The sequence below is a fragment of the Anarhichas minor genome, unplaced genomic scaffold, assembly GCF_050575085.1.
Source record: "Anarhichas minor isolate MPS153535 unplaced genomic scaffold, ASM5057508v1 ptg000011l, whole genome shotgun sequence".
Taxonomy (NCBI): Eukaryota; Metazoa; Chordata; class Actinopteri; order Perciformes; family Anarhichadidae; genus Anarhichas; species Anarhichas minor.
In genome coordinates, this window is record NW_027466457.1 from 1,110,427 (window position 1) to 1,128,874 (window position 18,448).

Sequence of the window (18,448 nt, forward strand, 5' to 3'; positions counted from 1 at the left end):
CTGTCGTTCCCTGTTGTGATTTTCCTGAAAAGCATTTTTGTTTGATGCTGCAGATGCAAGCCCGGTGAAAGACTTGGAATGTAAAGGTCCGAACACAACAAACGCTCAAGTCATCCTGTCCTGGAATAAACCCATTGGCCAACACTCTGGCTTTAAGGTCACTGTAAACGATAGCGAGATCATCAACTCGACAAGCACCTGCTGTCGTCATACTGTGTCCAACCTTCGTCACAAAACTAAATACAATCTGGCAGTGGAGACTCAGAGCTGTGGACCACCCAGCACCCCTGTGTCTCTTGACTGCTGGACAGGCATCACAAGTAGGACATTATGTTTCATGATTGACAAAACCTTTCCATGTAAATAATATGTATTTGAGTAAAACTTTTTCAAAACCAAATCTTTTATTTTTCCTTTTTCCCCCGAAAGATCCACCCATTCCAGTGAACTATGAGTCACTTGTGTTGGTGAGCTCCAAAACATACAACAAGTTCACCCTTCAGATCGAAAGCAGCCTGCTGAACAGCACCAATGGGCCAATCACACATATTGGAGTGCTGGTGACAAATGCTCTCCCTGGTTGGTTTCTTTTTCTCTTTTTAATGTCAGGGAGTGTTGTAATTATATCGTAAACCATTAGTGCTGAAGTGACAATGAGCTGTTCATTTGTTTCATATGATAAAGACGTTAGAACTCATAACAAGAACCTTTCTGTCAAAAGCCAATTACAGTAATGCCTGTCCTTCCAGGTGACACTTCTGATTTCACAAAGTACGTGGGGAAAACGTATAAACAGTGGCAGCAAAACGATACTCCAGTATACATGGCAACAGTTGTAGAGAACATCTTCCAATCCCGCAGTGGAGTGAGCGATCGGGACATAGAAATAGGAGACGAATCCAAATGGAACGGCTACACTAATGGTGCTTTGACGGCCAATGGAATATACCGGTAAGAACACAAACAATATTGTGAATGAATCTGTGTGCAGAAGCAAATAGCATGATTTAGTAACTTCTCGATGATATAATTTTAATTAAGATATTCAGAGAGTAGGGACAAATACAATAAAAAAGCAAGTCAAAGTGTGATATGTGTATAAATCTCTTAACTGATATGTTTAATCCTGCAGATATGCTATCGTGTTGTACACCAGTCTGACTCTTCAAAACGGCTTAGTGAATGGTGAAGTGTCACTGTTGAGTATAACAAACTTCCATGCTCCTGTTACACTCCCACAGGACCCAGGTACCACATTCAGACATTAAGGTGTTGCTATTAAATGCTCCCATAATGAGAGGAAAGGATAACTGGCCTCTTTCTTTGTCTTCCTGTCTTAATCTTTGTCAACATTTTAGCTGTCATTGGCATTGCTGTCGGAGTAACATTGGGAATTTTTTGCCTTCTCTTCATCATCCTCATTGGCTTCATTATCTACTGGAAAAGGTTCGTCATCGTCATCAGTGATAGAAAAAGACTTAGTTTCATAGTGTACACGACTCAACTCTAAACTCTTTGTTCGTGTACTTTAGGGTATCCAACAAAGAATCGCCAGACATCCAGATTCATTCCATGAGGTGAGGTTTTTTAACATGTTATCATAAGTTTAAAGTAAATGGACGACAGTTGTTTCCATAAAAGTTGGTCAACATTGTTTTTTTTCTCTTTCTTTCTCCAGAGCCAAAGTGTAAGTATAATCATGAAGTATGATCCGATCTGTCAAGTGTTACACATTTTGACAAAAAGCACAACTCATGACTCTGTTCTGACCTCTGGTGTGCATTTGAGCAGAAGTGTGGCTGTGAGGGTGGAGGAGTACGAGGCTTACTACAAGAAGCAGAAAGCAGACTCAAACTGTGGCTTTGCTGAAGAGTTTGAGGTAAAACATCACCTTAATATTCAAGGGCTCCTGGTATATAATTTGGCCTTTTTATAGTAGGCAGTTATATTTGATCGTCATTAGGAGCTAAGTCAAAATAATGTCCAATATAATAAGATATAGATTTAATCATCTAATTAATAATTTGTCTGTGTCAATGTGATTTTTCAAATTTTTGTGATTGTGCATCCTTACTAATATTAAGTTGCTCTTTTTTTTTGGTACTTCATATGCACCAGATTTTGGGCATGAAGTGAGTTGTCCAATCATCAATCGCACTTTTTTTCCTTTCTTTTAAAAGGACCTTAAGCCTGTTGGTACAGCTCAGTCGAAAACAAACGCTGAGAGACCGGAGAACAAATCCAAGAACCGCTACAACAACGTGCATCCATGTGAGTAACCTTGAACCAATCCACCTGCTGCTTTCAACTATAACACTCCACACTCTTTAAACTACATCATCGCTGCATCAACTGTCATTATCCCATTTTTAACTGGATTCCATTTTTATCAAAATGATCACACACGGTCACACATCACTGCATCCATACCTTCATTTCATTTACCCTCTTTTCTCACCTCCTAGATGACTCCTCTAGGGTGAAACTCTCTATTATCCATGGGAGTCCATATGATGACTACATCAATGCTAACTACATGCCGGTGCGTACTGACACTCTTTAAAACAGCTCTCTGCCTCAGTCATCGCTTCACTATCAATAAACTCCCTTCTGAACAACATAACTGCTCATTCTTTTGCTTCACGCCTTAATGATACTCAAACTACACCACCTCCAACCAAAGGGATTTATGAAACACTTGAGAACCTCCTAGAAAACTGGATGGACGTTTGTGTTATGTGTCCGGGTTTTTGTTTTATTTGACAGGGTTTCAACTCCAGGAAGGAGTATATCGCTGCTCAGGGTCCTTTGCCCACCACAGTCAACGAGTTCTGGAGGATGATCTGGGAGAAGAACGTACAGACTCTGGTCATGCTGACACGCTGTAATGAACAGGGACGAGTGAGTAGCAGTGACACACACACACCTTATGTCTTCCTTAGTGTTAGCCGTCATACTGTTGTGAATGTCTCATCCCTAATGGGATCACTAACCATGAACGCATCCTTCATGTTAGAGAAATTGCGCACCATCATCAACATCTGTTTGTCTCCCTCTTTAAGTGAAGATATTAATGTAAAGCAGTAACATGCATACAAACATGTGAAAAGACAATTATATCAAACGTATGATACAATTCCACATCTCACACTGTGTATTCTTAAACATTTTGAATGGGTTGAAGCAAAAAATAGCCAAGTCAATGCATTAAAGGTGTCTTTTTAAATATAACCTAAAACTAGCAGTACGGCTGATTGACAGAAATACCAAAGTGTTGCCTTGCTGGTTTGAAATGCTCTTAATATGAAAAACAAAGTTTTCTCTTTAAAATGTACAGGTACTGTTAATACTGGTGTTTTTAAATGTAATGTAGCTTTCTGTATTCTAATTATGAATTCTGAGTACTGTGAGTCTGTTACAACGAAACAATTGTCTTTCGTTTCCAGGTGAAATGCGAGCAATACTGGGATCATGGCACCAAGCACTTTGAAAACATTACTGTGACAACAACCTCTGAAATAGAACTTGAAGACTGGACCATCAGGGACTTTGACATTAAAAATGTGAGTGGTGAGATGCTACATATGCCAACGAAAAAATATTTTTTTGAGGGGAGGAAATATGAACACAGTAAACGACATCACCTATCAGTGCTTATTTAACACCTTTAGTTTGGAATACGTACAGCCAAACCAACTCTATAAGTTAACTAACAACACCCTACTGAACCCTTGTTAAAAATATGAGTCTGATGAAAAGGAACATTGTATTCAAAGGTGAATCCTTGCAACCGATAAATTGCAATGTAAAAACAGTATTACTTGTCAATAATAGTGAAAATGTCTGTCTCTGAATGGACAGCCTGTGTCTGTAAATTAAGTGAAATATTGAAATCATATACATTTTCAAGAATCCGTACACGTTGATTTCTTAGTCGCAGCTATTTTGAGTTTGTGTGCCTGTTTGTCCTTTAGGTAAAAACAGCAGAGACCCGTTCGGTACGTCACTTCCACTTCACAGCCTGGCCAGATCACGGAGTGCCACAAACCACAGAGCTCCTCATCAGCTTCAGACACTTGGTCAGAGAGCACATGGACCAATACTCCAGACACTCTCCGACTGTTGTCCACTGCAGGTCCGACACACACACACACGCACGCACACACACACATACACATTTTTACCTTCAATTCTATACAACAGAAACTATGATAAGATTAATCTGATATTCTTTCCCTCACCCCCTCCTTGTCTGTGCGTCTACGTTGTCTACACTCAGTGCTGGCGTTGGACGCACAGGTACCCTCATAGCCATCGACCGTTTGATCTTCCAGATTGAAAGGGAAAATATTGTGGACGTGTACGGCATCATCCACGATCTGCGCATGCACCGGCCCCTTATGGTGCAGACAGAGGTGGGACACAGTCACATACGTTTTTTGTTACAATTGTCACACTGCACATGTTGTTTGAAATATGTGAAGAGTTCATAAAGCATGCTGCACCTCAGTGAACTTTTTATATTTGATATCCCTGCAGGACCAGTATGTGTTCTTAAACCAGTGTGCTGTGGACATCATCAGATCAAGAACTGGAACCAATGTGGATCTAATCTACCAAAACAGTGCTGCACTCTCTATTTATGAGAACATAGATCCAAAAACAGGGTCCCCCAAAGGCGGACCATACTATAATGCATAGGCCCGAGAAAACACTCAGGTCTTCTACTTCTCTCTTTATGCTTAGCAAGAAAATGAGCAGACATTTGCAAAAGGAACGCTTTTAAGTGATTGCGCTATATTTATTTTTTATAACTGTCACGCTTTTTTTTAAGAATCTTGTAGCTTTCTGGATTCAAACCCTTATTTTGGGGGTATTTATTAGTTGAAAATGTTGAATGTTTGATAAAGAAGGGAGCTGTATATGGAGATACAACCGGGGACATAATCACTGACCAATAATATTTGGATTATTTGTAAACTTTGGTCAAATATAAGATTATTTCTCTCTCTCTCTTATAACTGCAGGTTTTTGTATTGCTCAGTTTCTAGTTCAGCTTGTTTACTACTGTATATGACTTACAGATGATGACGTTTTCTGCTCAGGTAATATGTTGGATGCTGTATAGATATTATTACAGACACTTTTGACAAAGAACATCTTTTAATTTTGAACCTTCGGATTTGCCTTGTACAAAGAATTGCGGGTATGAATACTATGTGCCTTTTTAAAACCTGTATGCTTTATTGCCAGTAGGTGGCACTCCATTGTTTTAGTCTTAAACTGAAAAAGGCAAACAGGGACTGTTTTGATATTGCCTTGTTACGGAAACCTTAAGTTTGTCAGAACGTCCAATCAATTCTTTTTGAACCTCTTAAGCAAATTTGAAACGTGCAATGTCTTCTAATGAAGGAGTTTTGTTTGTTTGTTGTAGAGACTTTAGTATGTGAATGCACTGTAGTGAATAATGCACTGGATGCATTTGTCTTTCTATACACTGTCCACTTTTTTAACTGTACAGATATTTTCGTATCCTTGATTACATTCTGGCCAGTGCTTTGTGAAACTGTTTTGCTAACACTTTGCTCTTCGCCCAATATTCGTATTTTACAATTTTACTGAGGTAATTTTATTCTTTTGATTAAAGAGATGGATCGCAAAAAAACAAAAGCTCAGGAACTTAAAACAATGACAGCTGAACATTTTGCTGGGGAGGTATCCATACTGTACAAGTGCGTCCTTTGAAGAAGGTCACACGGCCCGTTGTTTTTGTTTTGTTCATGTCCTTCTCTACATTGTACATTCCTCAAAGAAACAATCATGTTATGTCACTTCCTGCCGCATATCTGGTCTGTCTGTGACATTGAAATCACCAGAGAAGCTCTGTTTTCAGCATTTTCCATGAGGCAGGCACGCTTTTTTTAAAAGGATATTTAATTGTGTGGTTAGTCTGTAGATATTTTTGAATAATGTCCATTGAAAGCACTTGATGAAAACAGGCAAATAGTCACAAAGTTGTAGGATGTTTTTTAAATGCTTTATGAGATGCTTGCTGGTACAATGCAAATAAATGTAAAAGGAGACAGGATTTAATATTTGTCTACCCTTGAATCTGTAAAACTATGGGATTAAAGATGTTGCTACGTTTTTACCCCACATTTATGTACGGCTATGTGGTGTGTGGTTTGAATCAGTGTGTGAACCCTCTCATTTACTAGAACCCAACAAGCTTTTTACTCTCACCTAATGCAATCTTGTTTTTTGATAGTCATACAATTTTGAAATTTGTGTTCATGTTGTAAGAAGCAAATGTGGATTTTTTTTTCAAATTGTATAAAATGCGCTCTCAGGAAATTCTTAGCATCTTTAGTTAATCTTACAGGTTTTAAGTTATGTGTTCTTCCATGGATTTAGCAACACCTTGAAGGTGTTGGTATTGAGATGGTTGATAGATATAAATATTATATATTATTAACAAACACAGTGGGTTTCTTACAAAGATTAAAGTTATGTTTCTCTCCATCCTCGTGTAAACGTCTGTCTTAGCTAGACTATGGTGATCATAGTCAACATAATCACGGTCATTTACAGATTTGGCCTGTAAGATATACGGAGATATATTTTAAACTCATAGGACTCATCACTGCACATTGTAAAATCTGGTAGTTGGTGTTTATTTGCTATGTGTAGGATGAAGAATTGGTACTTTTTAAAATAAAACCATTCTATGTACATAATTACTCAGATCGCCATTTGGAAAAACCTTTTTATCTGGTAAACATTCACAGGGCCAATGATACATCAAGCTTTGATATTTAATAATCTGTCTCCATCTCTCAACGACAAGACAAACTTAATTCAGCCTAATCCTTAACATGCTTATTTATTGTTGATTCAGAATACTAGGTTTATTTAATAAGAGTAATTCAGTTCAATAACATTTTATAAACTAAGCTGATTGCAAAAAAATCAAATTCAAGTGCAATTTTAATAGTCGACGAACTCCAGATTTCCCTTTTCCAGTTGGAATCACGTGGCCCGTAGTTTAATATAAAACACATTAACTAAGTATTCTCTGTCTCTGTGTATAGTTGCATGCAGTTTTTCCTATTAATTAACAATTTCCTGTATTTTTAGGTGTTACATTTTCTAGCTGGCTGAAAGTTAAAACCATTTTATGACAGTTTTCGGCTCAAATGAATCCCTCGGTGTCAAATATGTGTCAGGTGTTCTGCAGCTAATTACCCATAATCAGCTGGTACCGTTACATTTTACAACCATTTTGTATTGTAGCTAACGTTAGTTGTGGAAGAGTTCAATATGTTAAACTTAACAGGACCAATACACCTTAACCTAAACATTTAGCAAATAATATGTTTATTTCAAAGAAATATAACAAATATATTTATTTGTTTAACTCTCGATAAAATCAATTCATAACGCTGCTTTTACATGTAGTCCAATCTGATGCTGATGTCACACAGCATATTGTATAATCTGTGTTGTGTATCATTTTACAAGATACAATCATTAAAAACAAATCCTTGCACAATCGGTGTGACAGCTACACAAGACGCTGCACGGCTGATACCTTCGTTGTGAAATATAGTTTCTGAATTACTTCAGTCAAATGGGAAGATCAAAAAGAAGCAAATAATAGAATATGCTGCATTCTGCAGAGGAGGACTGAGCTGGTACACCTCTGCATTATTCAGACTTTGAGGTTGTAGGTAGCTAAGTGCACCCTCAAAGGATGAATAAGTAATGCATTTCTGTTTCTTACTACATGAAGTAAAAGCCTTATACACAGAGACTTTAAAATGTTCTAATTGTACAGCTCACATCAGGCCTACACTCGGGGGTGGGGGGGTTATGGTGCAATATGGAGGTGTTTTTCAGGGCAATCCTTTTCACACAGAGGGCACTCCTGGCATGGTGGTACTATAACATTTTGTCAGCGTGTTGGCTCAGTAAGCTGAGCTGTAAACATTTTTCTCACTCATCATCCTTATTTCATGTCTCTCAGATCAATAAATTGGATCTCAAAATAGATGTGGCATTTGAATGTCTTTTTCTTGCTATGCTGTGCGTTGCAGAGAGACGTCAGAAATCCAACCTGCGAATAGAAAATCAAAATAGGACAAAAAACAACTGGGTGATCCAAATGTAATGATGTGTTCAAATGCGTATGTGCCAGTAGATCCACCATGATTGAGACGATATTTCTTTTTTTTTTGTTTGCTGTCTTTTGAAACATAAAAAACAGCCAAAAATTAGGAATTGTGCCCGATTAAGTAGAATAACACACAACCACACATCTATGCAGGGTTCTTGCATCGACCTTCTTATCTGCAACCGTTAAGGTGTAACCCATATGTTAATGCAACAGTAATAACAATCCAATCAGATAAGAAACACTCAGACCAGGGGCCATTGTGCTGCCCAACCACACTTGGGTCAAAAGCTGACCACTATAAAAGGAGTTCTCCTTCTTCCTTGGCTGGCATGGCTGCTTTTTGGTTTTGATTACGTCAGCCTTTTGTTTTTACACGCAGGCTACACTACTGTCTTTCCATGTTTGTTGTGTTCTTTTTGGTTACTTTGAAAATAAATGCCCATTATTACTTTTAATCAGGTCTGGTCTACCATTTGTGCTGCAGCCTTTGCGTCGGGCTGTAACAGTATGCATGACTTTTACTTCTAATGGAGTACTTTCACATTGTGTAGTGTTACATTTAAGATACAAATCTTTATACTTTATGCACCACTGTGAAATACAGTTCTTTATTCAAGATGTTTCTATCCAGTTTGAGGCTTTATAACATGTTGAATGATGATCTTGACAAGTTGTAAATACTCTACAACATCACAAACAATTGAGCTTAAATACTTCCTATGTGATAATAAATGTATGATAAGTTATCATATAAGTGCTTCATCTCCATGTTAACGTCTACACAGAAACACGCAGCAGGTGTCGTACGCTGCTGCCGCCACAGGTGTCGCCGTGGCTCCCTTGTGCAGCAGCAGCAGCAGCAGCAGCCAGATGAACCGCAGCAGCAGGATCCAGTCCGCTCCACACTCTCCATGTTGAAACTTCTCCTCCAGCCGACCACAACCGTCCCCCTCTATCCAGCCATCTCACACGGTCCCGTGCTATGACGCTGGGCAGAGAAGGAGGCTCGGGCACAACTGCATGAGCGACGCTCTGGTCCACACCGTGAGTTTAACGTTACATTTAACGGCTCTCTTTACTACATGACGCCGACGCGTCGAGGGACACTGAACTCGCTATTTTTAGCGGACGGGGCTTGTGTTTCTTCAACTAACGTACGTTGGATGTGCTAACGTACGCTAGCTAGCGGAGCTCGGATAGCATTAACTGGTACATGTAGGAGGATTTTACGGTAATTTGAGTGTCGTAACGTGGCATTATTTGGAGGAATTTGGTCAGTGGCGATAGTAACATTATCTGCGTCTGTGCGGCGTGCCGTGTGGTCGGGTAGTGGCACATCTTACAAGCTAGCTGCGTAAAGTAAACCCTCATCACCACGTAAAGTAGACCCTCATCACCACGTAAAGTAGACCCTCATCACCACGTTAGCACACCGGACCCCATGCGGCTGCATCTCGGCTGTCACTTGTTTGAATGGCAACCGTGAAACGTAGCCGATGTCTCGGGTGCTCGTGTCAAGGAGCGCTACCACACCCCCACCCGTGGGTCTCCCTAATATTCATTGGTTTCACCATCCTGCCATCACCCGCTTCAAGTGTAACGGAATTGGTAAACTGGACCCATCAAAAATGGATAACGTTAACTGTTATCCCATATAACAAGAGGAATAATCATAGTATTCAATGCTTCTTAAAGGAATCGTAGTACGAGTACATCGTCGAAATTCCATGCAGGGCGCGACGTGTAGGATGCAGTGTGTAGCGACATAATGCAGCGTGCACATGACTCTAAAGCGTGGTGAGGCTGGTAGACATTTAAATGTATATATTCAGGCTGAGACATCCCGGTTAAACTCCAGTTTCCGGTGTAATGCCAAAGCTGTAACCTTTGACACGTTCTTTACCAGCACATCATGATATGTCAACATCTGCAGAGACCTTTCTCAATTACTATTTAGAGCACTAGGTAATATTGATTTATTTGTGTGTGATAGACTATACAAAACTAAGCAAAAAACAGCCTTAATGATATCACTTACTAGAAATGAGGTGTTGTGATTAGAACTAGACTGATAAATTGGGCAATATTGTCTTATTGCAGACATATTGGTACCAGCGTATATGTCACTAGATAATTAACAAGACATTACAGTACAGAAATACCTGTAAATGTTTAAGGACATTTAAAATACGTCCAGTATGGGCCAGACTGAACTTGTAGTATTCGATATCTTGACGAGATAATGACTAAATGTGGAGATTTAACGATGCCACTTGGCCTCGTCCATCTCTGTCTATTCCCAGTGCCGATAAAGATAGAAGAGCTCATCATCTTTAATCGTGTAGTATTATGTGGAGTCGGGCTTTGCTGAAGAAGAGAATAGCACAGAAGTGCACTTTAGTTAATAGTTTTGAAGGTTACTGGAATGTGTCACTCGAAATACAAAAAAAAAAAAATAATAACAGCTCACAAGAAGGCTATCCAAGAGGAAATGATTACCGGAGTGCTGGAAGTGAAATGTCAGGTGATGTTTGGGAAAATTGCAGCTGACTGAGAAAAGACAGTTTAACAGTCGTCCTCTTGTTCCCCACTTTCTCTTTTTGTCAAAGCTCTGTCAAGTCCTTGCTTTGTTGTCTCCGTGTTTCTGCGATCTGTCTGTACTTTCAACTGACTCCATTTTTCAGAGTGGGTCATACGAAGCAACGAAGGCCTGATATACAGTGTTCTAGCACTCTCTGTCAGACTGGCGCCGGACAAAGATTGATCTCGTATCGAACGAGCGTAATATGCCGGACTGCAAGTGGTGTCAATAGCGGGGATGGAAACGCATCAGGCTTTTGAAGGTGACTGGAATAGAAGTAGGTCATGAGATCAATACCGACAGTCTGCTCCTATTTGCATACCTGGTTTTAATCAAGTCTGCTTTAAATACTCCATGTCTAATGCCCTTCATTAGATTCAGCCTTAATCCTCCATAACCAAACAAATCAATGTCTATTATATTTTTCCTGAGCTTTTCCAACACGGGCTAGATTTTATGATGATTGGGGGGGAAGTCCGAAGTCTGATCAGACCACGTGTGACGGTCTACCTTCCGCTAATCAGGTGGCGAAATTTAATGGTGTTGGTCCTTAAGCCTATCAACTCGAGCTGTGGCTTTGCTCTGCCGTGAATGACAAATTGGGAGAGAGGAGCAGTGAATGAAGGGAAGAGGATGAAGGGCGGTGAGAAGGTGAAGAGCTGTTTGAGCTGTTACTGTGGGTGGTTAGTGCTGTTGTTTTCTTTTTAAATCGTTGCTTTTTCTAGCAGGAAGACACGGCAACAGATGTCCCAACTTCCATGCTGTGCTCTGAGAAATACTCAATAGGAGAAGCAACCCGCTGGCTTGTTGTTTAAGACGCTAACTGTAGTGTCTCTGGTTTGTGTCCAGCTGGGGACCTTTGTCACATGTCCTCTCTCCCCCCCCCCCCCCCCCCCCCATCATCTCCGCTCTAGTCTCTAATATCCACTGTAAGAAGACATAGAAGCCCAACCATTGGGGAATTTATTGCCAAATCTTTCTTCAAACCAGGTTGACTCTTACTTTACTGGACTTCCTGTTCATTCAACAGGTTGGAGAATCACTGCTCTATTTTTAGCTCAGATGTTGTGTCAGAGCTGTAATGACGTTTATTTGTTCCTCTTAATGATTCAGACGTTTGTTTGATTGACTAAATGTATTCAAAGCTGACTGTTCTGAGTTGTTGTCGTCGTCTAATCATGTAAATTCTCCTGCTTCTGCAATATTCCACCTTGTGCTCTGTGTGTCTACCCTCTTCATGCACACTGCCATGGCCACTGATAATATCTAATCTCAAATGGCAATGATAAGTGAAGCTTTTTTTTTCAGAATTTCAAAGTACAAAATATCAGTACAAGGAGGAAATAATGTACCAAAGCAGTTTCTAAGCAGGTAATATAGTCAAAGATAGTGTCACCTCACTCTATTAAAAAGCAGAAAGTTGATTGTCCGCATGTGACAAGTGTAAAAAGTCATTTTCCCAGAGATACTGAGGCCTATAAACTAGTAGTTTGAATGCGACTGCTGTTAACAATGGAAGCGTTCTACTCCAGACTTTGATAAATGGCTTAATGCACTTCCAGTTCCCCTGAGATATAAATGCTTTCCCCGACGCCTACTGGGGGAAACTAGGTTAATACTGCTCCATATTGAATCTGTCTCCCTGCCTCCAGAGAGCAAAGGCACTTTTAGCATCCTCTGTTGTGCCAAGATTCCCTTCTCCTTCTTTGGTCTCGCAGAGTGTTTTTGTCCAAAGTTACTGAACAGCTGTAAGTTGGCCTTTAGGTCTAAAAACAGGTCCCTTTCCCACAGAATGGAACCTCATCTGTGTAAACACGATACAACAGTGCTGCCATGCTCATGGTTATGATATAACTGCATCATTAAATTCAACAAGAGTATACTACAGTATCAACTAGTGCATACTAGACAGTGGAGCCAACATTTGAGGCATTATTTGTAGATATCACACATTACATAATAGGACGTATTAGCTTTTCTTATGACGCCAGCGTTGTAACACCCTGCAGTGTCTGTGGACAGTAGTCGTTTGTGTTAGTACCAGATTAATCTGGGGAAGCAGCTTTCCCTGTTCTTATTACAAAAGTGTGACAAAGATAAACAGTTACTGTTTAAGACATCTGAAACCATATTTATGACTCGGACGCGAAAAGAGAAACATTTCTGTACCTCACAGTTCCTCATTCTTTGTCTCTTGCTTACCATGCGCACACACACACACACACACACACACACACACATACACATACACACAGGGTTTGTGGCTAACCTCCTGACCCCTTGACATGTGTCTAGGCTGCTGGGTAGCTGGTGAGTGTATTTATAGAGAAGGTTTAACGCCATAGATCCACGGCTCTTCTTTTAACACAGGCGGTGGCGGTTGGAGTGTTGTCTCACGGTAGCTAGCGCCTCTGCAATCGATATCCACCGCTCACTCATCTCCAGCTTAACGTATGGAGCTACTGCTCGTGTAAATGCTGCCAGCTTTACTCTGAACCCAAAAGATTCACACGCTGCATTAAGTTGACATGTGGCAATTGAAACGCTCTCAATCTTGCACCTTTTTAATGATGTTTGTATATGGTACACGCTTGCATGTTTGGTGTACATGGAATAGCTACATCGTTGTGTTAATAGATGTTATGAGAGTATTCAGACTGCGGGCTCTACTTTGTTCAGTTTTTTGCTAATTACTTACTTTACAAGTAGGCAAAGGCACACGTACTGTATGTCCTTGTCACAATCTACATTTGTTTAGTTCTGAGCGGCTGGCCTTGTACAGGGACCTCGTCCAGTCCTTGAGAGTGATGGACGCGGTGGACGCCCTGTGTCAAGTGCTGATAATCTGCAGTTCCAGGGGATAAGCCGCAGTGTCAGTGTTGAGTTGACAGCTGGGATGTTTTACTTTTATTACATTGAGTGTTTTATTATGAGAGAGTTGATGCTGAGAGGCTAGATTACGTCATGGGCTTAATGTCAGCCTGTAAAAGCCCTCTTTGGATGGTCATTATGGTGCTCTGTGCGGACAAATCTGTAGCCATCAATGTAGGGTCACAACTTTTGCCTCAGAAAATGAAGACCCAAGTGTTGGCATCATATTCCTGAGGCTGTGTAGCGTGTTTTCCTAATGGAGTAGTCAGGTGAGAGGAGAAAGTGACAAATGTGTTAAGTGATACTTGTGACTCTTAGTCGTTGCTGCCTTTGCCAAGAAAGCAAGAAACACCTCAAGCTTTAAAGAAAGACCTCGGGTTTCAGAGCATGGAGGGTTTCCATGACATGGGACCGTCCTCTGACACTCACCCCCTGTATGTGAAGGGGTTTTAACTTTGACTTTTACCCACAATTCTATTCCAACAGTGACCAAGTGTCACACAGGAAACAAATCAAAAATGCTCAGGGACACTTCTTAAACAGTTGCTGCAGCAATTATTTCACCGTGCGCCCGTCCTCCAGTGTTTGTGACTCCTTGCTTTGTGCATTTCAAACCCGCTTCCTCTCTTTTGTGCTCCGATAAACACGTCCTAGATAAACAGAAGATTATGTTTTTGTTTATGCAGCAATGCTTACAGTCTGTTGCTGTTTTTGGCATTTAACTTTCTTTTCGAGGTTGATCAGTGTCACCTTGAAATCAAGCTAATGGCTTTGGTTCAATTGTGGCTCCACCAGCCTTTTTGTAAACTGGGGATGTTATAAATGATGGTGTCTCTCTTTTATTTATTTATTTTTTTACTTCCTACTTTGAACCAGACATTGAAATATAAGGAATGTCCTCAAATGTGCAGAGGAATACCCATATGCTACGTATTAATTTTTCTGTGCACATGCACTGGTGCATGAAATATGAAGAAATTCTGAATGTTAGACCGTTAATGTAAATTGAGCTTGAACTTTCCCTTTAATAATCCTCAAAGCATTGAGTGAAATACCTTCTGTCTTGTCCGCCTGTGCACTGTTAGCGTCCTCTTTAGCGCCACAACATTATCAGTTACAAATGAGTTTTTCACTGCGTGAGAACATGTACGTGTGGCGGGAGAGAGAGTGTGTAAAGTGTCGATTGTGTGAATCTCACGGTCAATGCGTGAAGGTTGGCAGCCTTGAACTTTTGTGCACCGGCGCATGTAGAGCCAAGAATTCCGTGCACAGCTCAAAATTTACCGTGCATGTGTATATGGTATTTCAAGCCCTGATATCTGACATGTAATCCAGTGCTCACCATATGTAAAATGTCAAGCAGTGGGAAGCACCACACCGTGAAGCGGATTATTGGTGGATCTGATTTGGTCCACGGCTTTTCTCGCGTCCTAGGTTGAACTCGGGTCAGACACTACCAATGGAGGGAACTGAAAATAGACTGTATTTGGTACTGAGGTTCAGTAGAACCACATCATACCTATGACTCCTAACTCTGTTGTCTCCTTGCAGACTATAACTCTCACCAGGCTGCTTCTCTGTTCTGCTTCAGGTCAGAATCATTCAATGAACAACCCGGCGATCACAGCCTGATTCAAACACCTGGCCGCTCACAGCCCCAGTTCACTTGTGAAGATGAACTGCCATTCAAGGTTAATATTTTGGTAATTATTATACAGAATGTCAAGTACAACACTAATGTCACGTATTGCTTATGTTTACAACAAGATCGATTTTAATAGTTGTGCTGTAAGGCACTCCTCTACTGTGTTTGTTTACTTTGCATTACAACCTTTTTCTTAGTACAGATTTACAAATTTACAGATTTTTGTATTAATTGTTAAAATAATACATTTCACACCAGTAACTTGGTAAAAAATAAACACAATTCAAGTGTAAAACGTTTTAATCCAGCAACAAATTGGTCAAAATTCAAACAGGGATTACAATTCCAGCAGATGATGTATATACTGTAGTATACAAACAGAATTGAATTGAATAGACACTATTGCCAACAATACCCGATCTAGACATTTTTACTTCATATTTGGCTTTTAATCTACCTTCACTGCAGAACCATGTGTGACCTGCTTCAGATTACATTAAGATAAATAACCCGTGGATAGAGAAGGAAGTGAAGTTTGTTTTAATCAGATGTTGCACCGTTTTAATCGGATGTTGTTTTAAATGAGATTTCCTAGGTGAACATTTTGCACAACACTAATCAAACACTGTAGAAGGACAGATGTGAAAGTGCAAGGACTGTGTATCACATTCATGTTAGGGGTTATTTTGAATGGATCAATAAAACCACGTGTCACAATGCCAGCCAGTTGTTATCACTTATCAGTTTTGCCTCAGTGTAAAGCCACTACTATACTCCCAGTTGGAGCATATACTTCTTGCATCATGGTAATATCCTCACCCTTCCCTGTTGTTTCCCTTAATCGAGCCAGAGACGCAGCTATAAATCAGTGGGCAAGATCTGGCCTGGTCCCCTCCTACGAGTCAGTCTTGGCTCTCTGCTGGGAAAGTTGGCCAGCTCTCAGTGTTCAGATATAAATGTTACTTGGTTGCATGCTTGCAAAGCGGCATGAACAGCGCTGGTTATACAATATGCATGTGGCAGAGTTAAACCCATCTATAACCATATAGTCTTCACTTAGAGGGCTAGTGTGGCTAATTGTTCCCCAGCTGTGTTTTATTTGGCCCCGTTACATGAAGCTACGAGTACAATTTGAGTGTAAAAGACTACGAGCCTCTGCAGGAGGTGATCGTGTTGTATATCAGCTGTCACAGGGCAGAGCGCTTTCTGCATGCCCGGCTCTGGGCGTCACAAAAATCTATTTATAGAGTAATGCATCGAGGGAAATCCATGTTTTTGTTGTTGTTTTTTTGGTGAGCAATTGGTATGTTGTTTGACAGCATTGTGACGGTAGAAAGGAATACAGGTCATGTGGGGAATGCAACCTCACCTCAAATATTCTTGCACGTCTACATGGCATGCAGTTTGTTTTGTTGCGCTGTGAATTGGTCCCAAGAAGAGACTTCTGCTCTGAATGAGAAAATGTAGGACAGCTAGTGTGTGTGTGTGTGTGTGTGTGTTAGTGTTAGAAAGTGGTGTTGTTTGAGTCCTTCCATCCAAACCATGCCACATTCTGGGTCACAGTGTCTTCATTCACTTTTTACTCTTCGTACACGTTGTTGTTCTTGTGCACGTCGTACAAATCCTTCTTTTGTGTCGGACAGAATAAATGTGTAAATAGAAATAAGTGCTCTTTTTGTTATTTTGAGGATGGCATGGCCCTTTTAGCCGATCTTGGAGCATCACTTCCTCTTCCCCGTGTCTTTCTGTGTTTGGCTTACGTCCCCCCCCCCCCCCCCCCCTCTTTGTTTTTGCCCCTCAAGCACTGTCAGCTCAGGGATTCTCTCTCAGTTCACTTCTTATTTAGGTTAGACGTACTCTAGTGCTTCCTCCTTTGCTCAGTGACAGGATTTAAAGGCACAGATTCCCATCTCTGCTGCCCAACCCATTTTACTTTATGGTTTCTCATTGGATCATTAACTGGGGCGTCATCAGCAGAGGTCCATGCCAAGGTTTTGGCGGCTAAGCTTGAGCACCCGAATATGCATACAATCCGATCGGCACTCCCTGGCTTAAAAGCTAACGTGTGGAAGCATTTTGCTTCTTCTTGACTCTACAACCAAACCAAAGCTAAAGTCAAGGAATCACTGAGGAAAGCAGGTAGGATGGTAGAAACACGCCACGGGTGGACATCCATCACACAGAATCTTATGTGATCGTACCCGCACACTTTATCACTGCATGTACAGTTTCACCACGTTCCAGAGAAAGCCTTATTTTTGTATCGGAGCTGGTACAAAATCGGAGCTGGTACAAAAATCAATACAAATATGCAGTGTTTTACAAATAGCAGATACTCACAGTGAGCAAAAATAGATCATGTATAGAAAATGTTGATGCAGCAAGATGAAACGCTAATCGTTTTATAATCGCATCGTAGTCCTCTGAATGCAATCGTGAGGCGCCCCCCTGGGCTCAAGGATGAACTGTCAAAGGTCAAGATCACAGTGACCTCAAGTCTGTCCCATTATCGTGATATCTCTGGAGAACATTTCTGCATATTTAGGTCACTGTGACCTCCCAAAACACAAACACATATTTGGCCATAATTCAATAATTCTTATGCTAAATGTGGCAATTTCACACGAACGTCGAGCAGGATAAAATGATGAAGGGACATTTTTGGCCATGGATGTACACTGCAACAGGACTGGTTGTTTACATTTCATAGACAGACTTCTAATGTGCAAATGTTGATTCATGTCGGTACTTTAGAGGTACATATTGAATAAGCCCCACGATGTGACAACATAATGGCATGCGTGTGTCTCCCTGCAGCACAACCGGTGCAATACTGAATCTCTTGGGGTTGAGTGATTACAATAATGCATTTGTGGATGTGACTTTGCATCTGTTAGAAAGTGTGTGTTTGTGGCGCGCTTTGCTTGTGTGCGTGCTTCTGTGTGTGTGTGTGTGGCGCGCTTTGCTTGTGTGCGTGCTTCTGTGTGAATTGATGTGTGTGTTGTTTGCTTTGGTTTTTGGATTTGTGGCTTATCACACATCCCAGCTGTTAGACAACGCATTGTTTTTTTTAATGCACGGGCAGAATTAAGAGGCATTTCGAGGGAAAACAAAAGTAAGACCAGAATAAAACAGCATTTTAGCTGTAAACAATGAACAATATAGTGTAAGTCAA

At 40.6% G+C, this 18,448-nt stretch overlaps 2 protein-coding genes across 4 annotated transcripts in view; both read left to right on the forward strand.

Annotated features, from left to right (window-relative positions):
- Positions 1 to 6,522, forward strand: part of LOC142947315 (receptor-type tyrosine-protein phosphatase eta-like) — a 32,690-nt gene extending 26,168 nt beyond the window's left edge. Inside the window, exons 22-36 of the mRNA XM_076088815.1 lie at positions 54 to 320; positions 430 to 579; positions 750 to 951; positions 1,133 to 1,248; positions 1,359 to 1,446; positions 1,533 to 1,577; positions 1,679 to 1,687; positions 1,792 to 1,879; positions 2,181 to 2,271; positions 2,466 to 2,542; positions 2,767 to 2,901; positions 3,447 to 3,563; positions 3,975 to 4,135; positions 4,280 to 4,415; positions 4,540 to 6,522. Coding sequence (XP_075944930.1) covers positions 54 to 320; positions 430 to 579; positions 750 to 951; positions 1,133 to 1,248; positions 1,359 to 1,446; positions 1,533 to 1,577; positions 1,679 to 1,687; positions 1,792 to 1,879; positions 2,181 to 2,271; positions 2,466 to 2,542; positions 2,767 to 2,901; positions 3,447 to 3,563; positions 3,975 to 4,135; positions 4,280 to 4,415; positions 4,540 to 4,701 — 1,844 coding nt within the window. The 3' untranslated portion in view covers positions 4,702 to 6,522. The remainder of the gene's footprint in view (positions 1 to 53; positions 321 to 429; positions 580 to 749; positions 952 to 1,132; positions 1,249 to 1,358; positions 1,447 to 1,532; positions 1,578 to 1,678; positions 1,688 to 1,791; positions 1,880 to 2,180; positions 2,272 to 2,465; positions 2,543 to 2,766; positions 2,902 to 3,446; positions 3,564 to 3,974; positions 4,136 to 4,279; positions 4,416 to 4,539) is intronic.
- A 2,560-nt stretch (positions 6,523 to 9,082) lies between these two features.
- The window catches only part of osbpl5 (oxysterol binding protein-like 5), a 42,283-nt gene continuing 32,917 nt past the window's right edge, over positions 9,083 to 18,448 (forward strand). The window contains exons 1-3 of one of the 3 annotated variants that reach the window (XM_076088817.1): positions 9,083 to 9,220; positions 10,861 to 11,019; positions 15,220 to 15,319. The gene's annotated coding sequence lies outside the window, so the exon portion shown is untranslated. The remainder of the gene's footprint in view (positions 9,221 to 10,860; positions 11,020 to 15,219; positions 15,320 to 18,448) is intronic. The other 2 variants (XM_076088816.1, XM_076088818.1) reach the window with 2 other exon arrangements.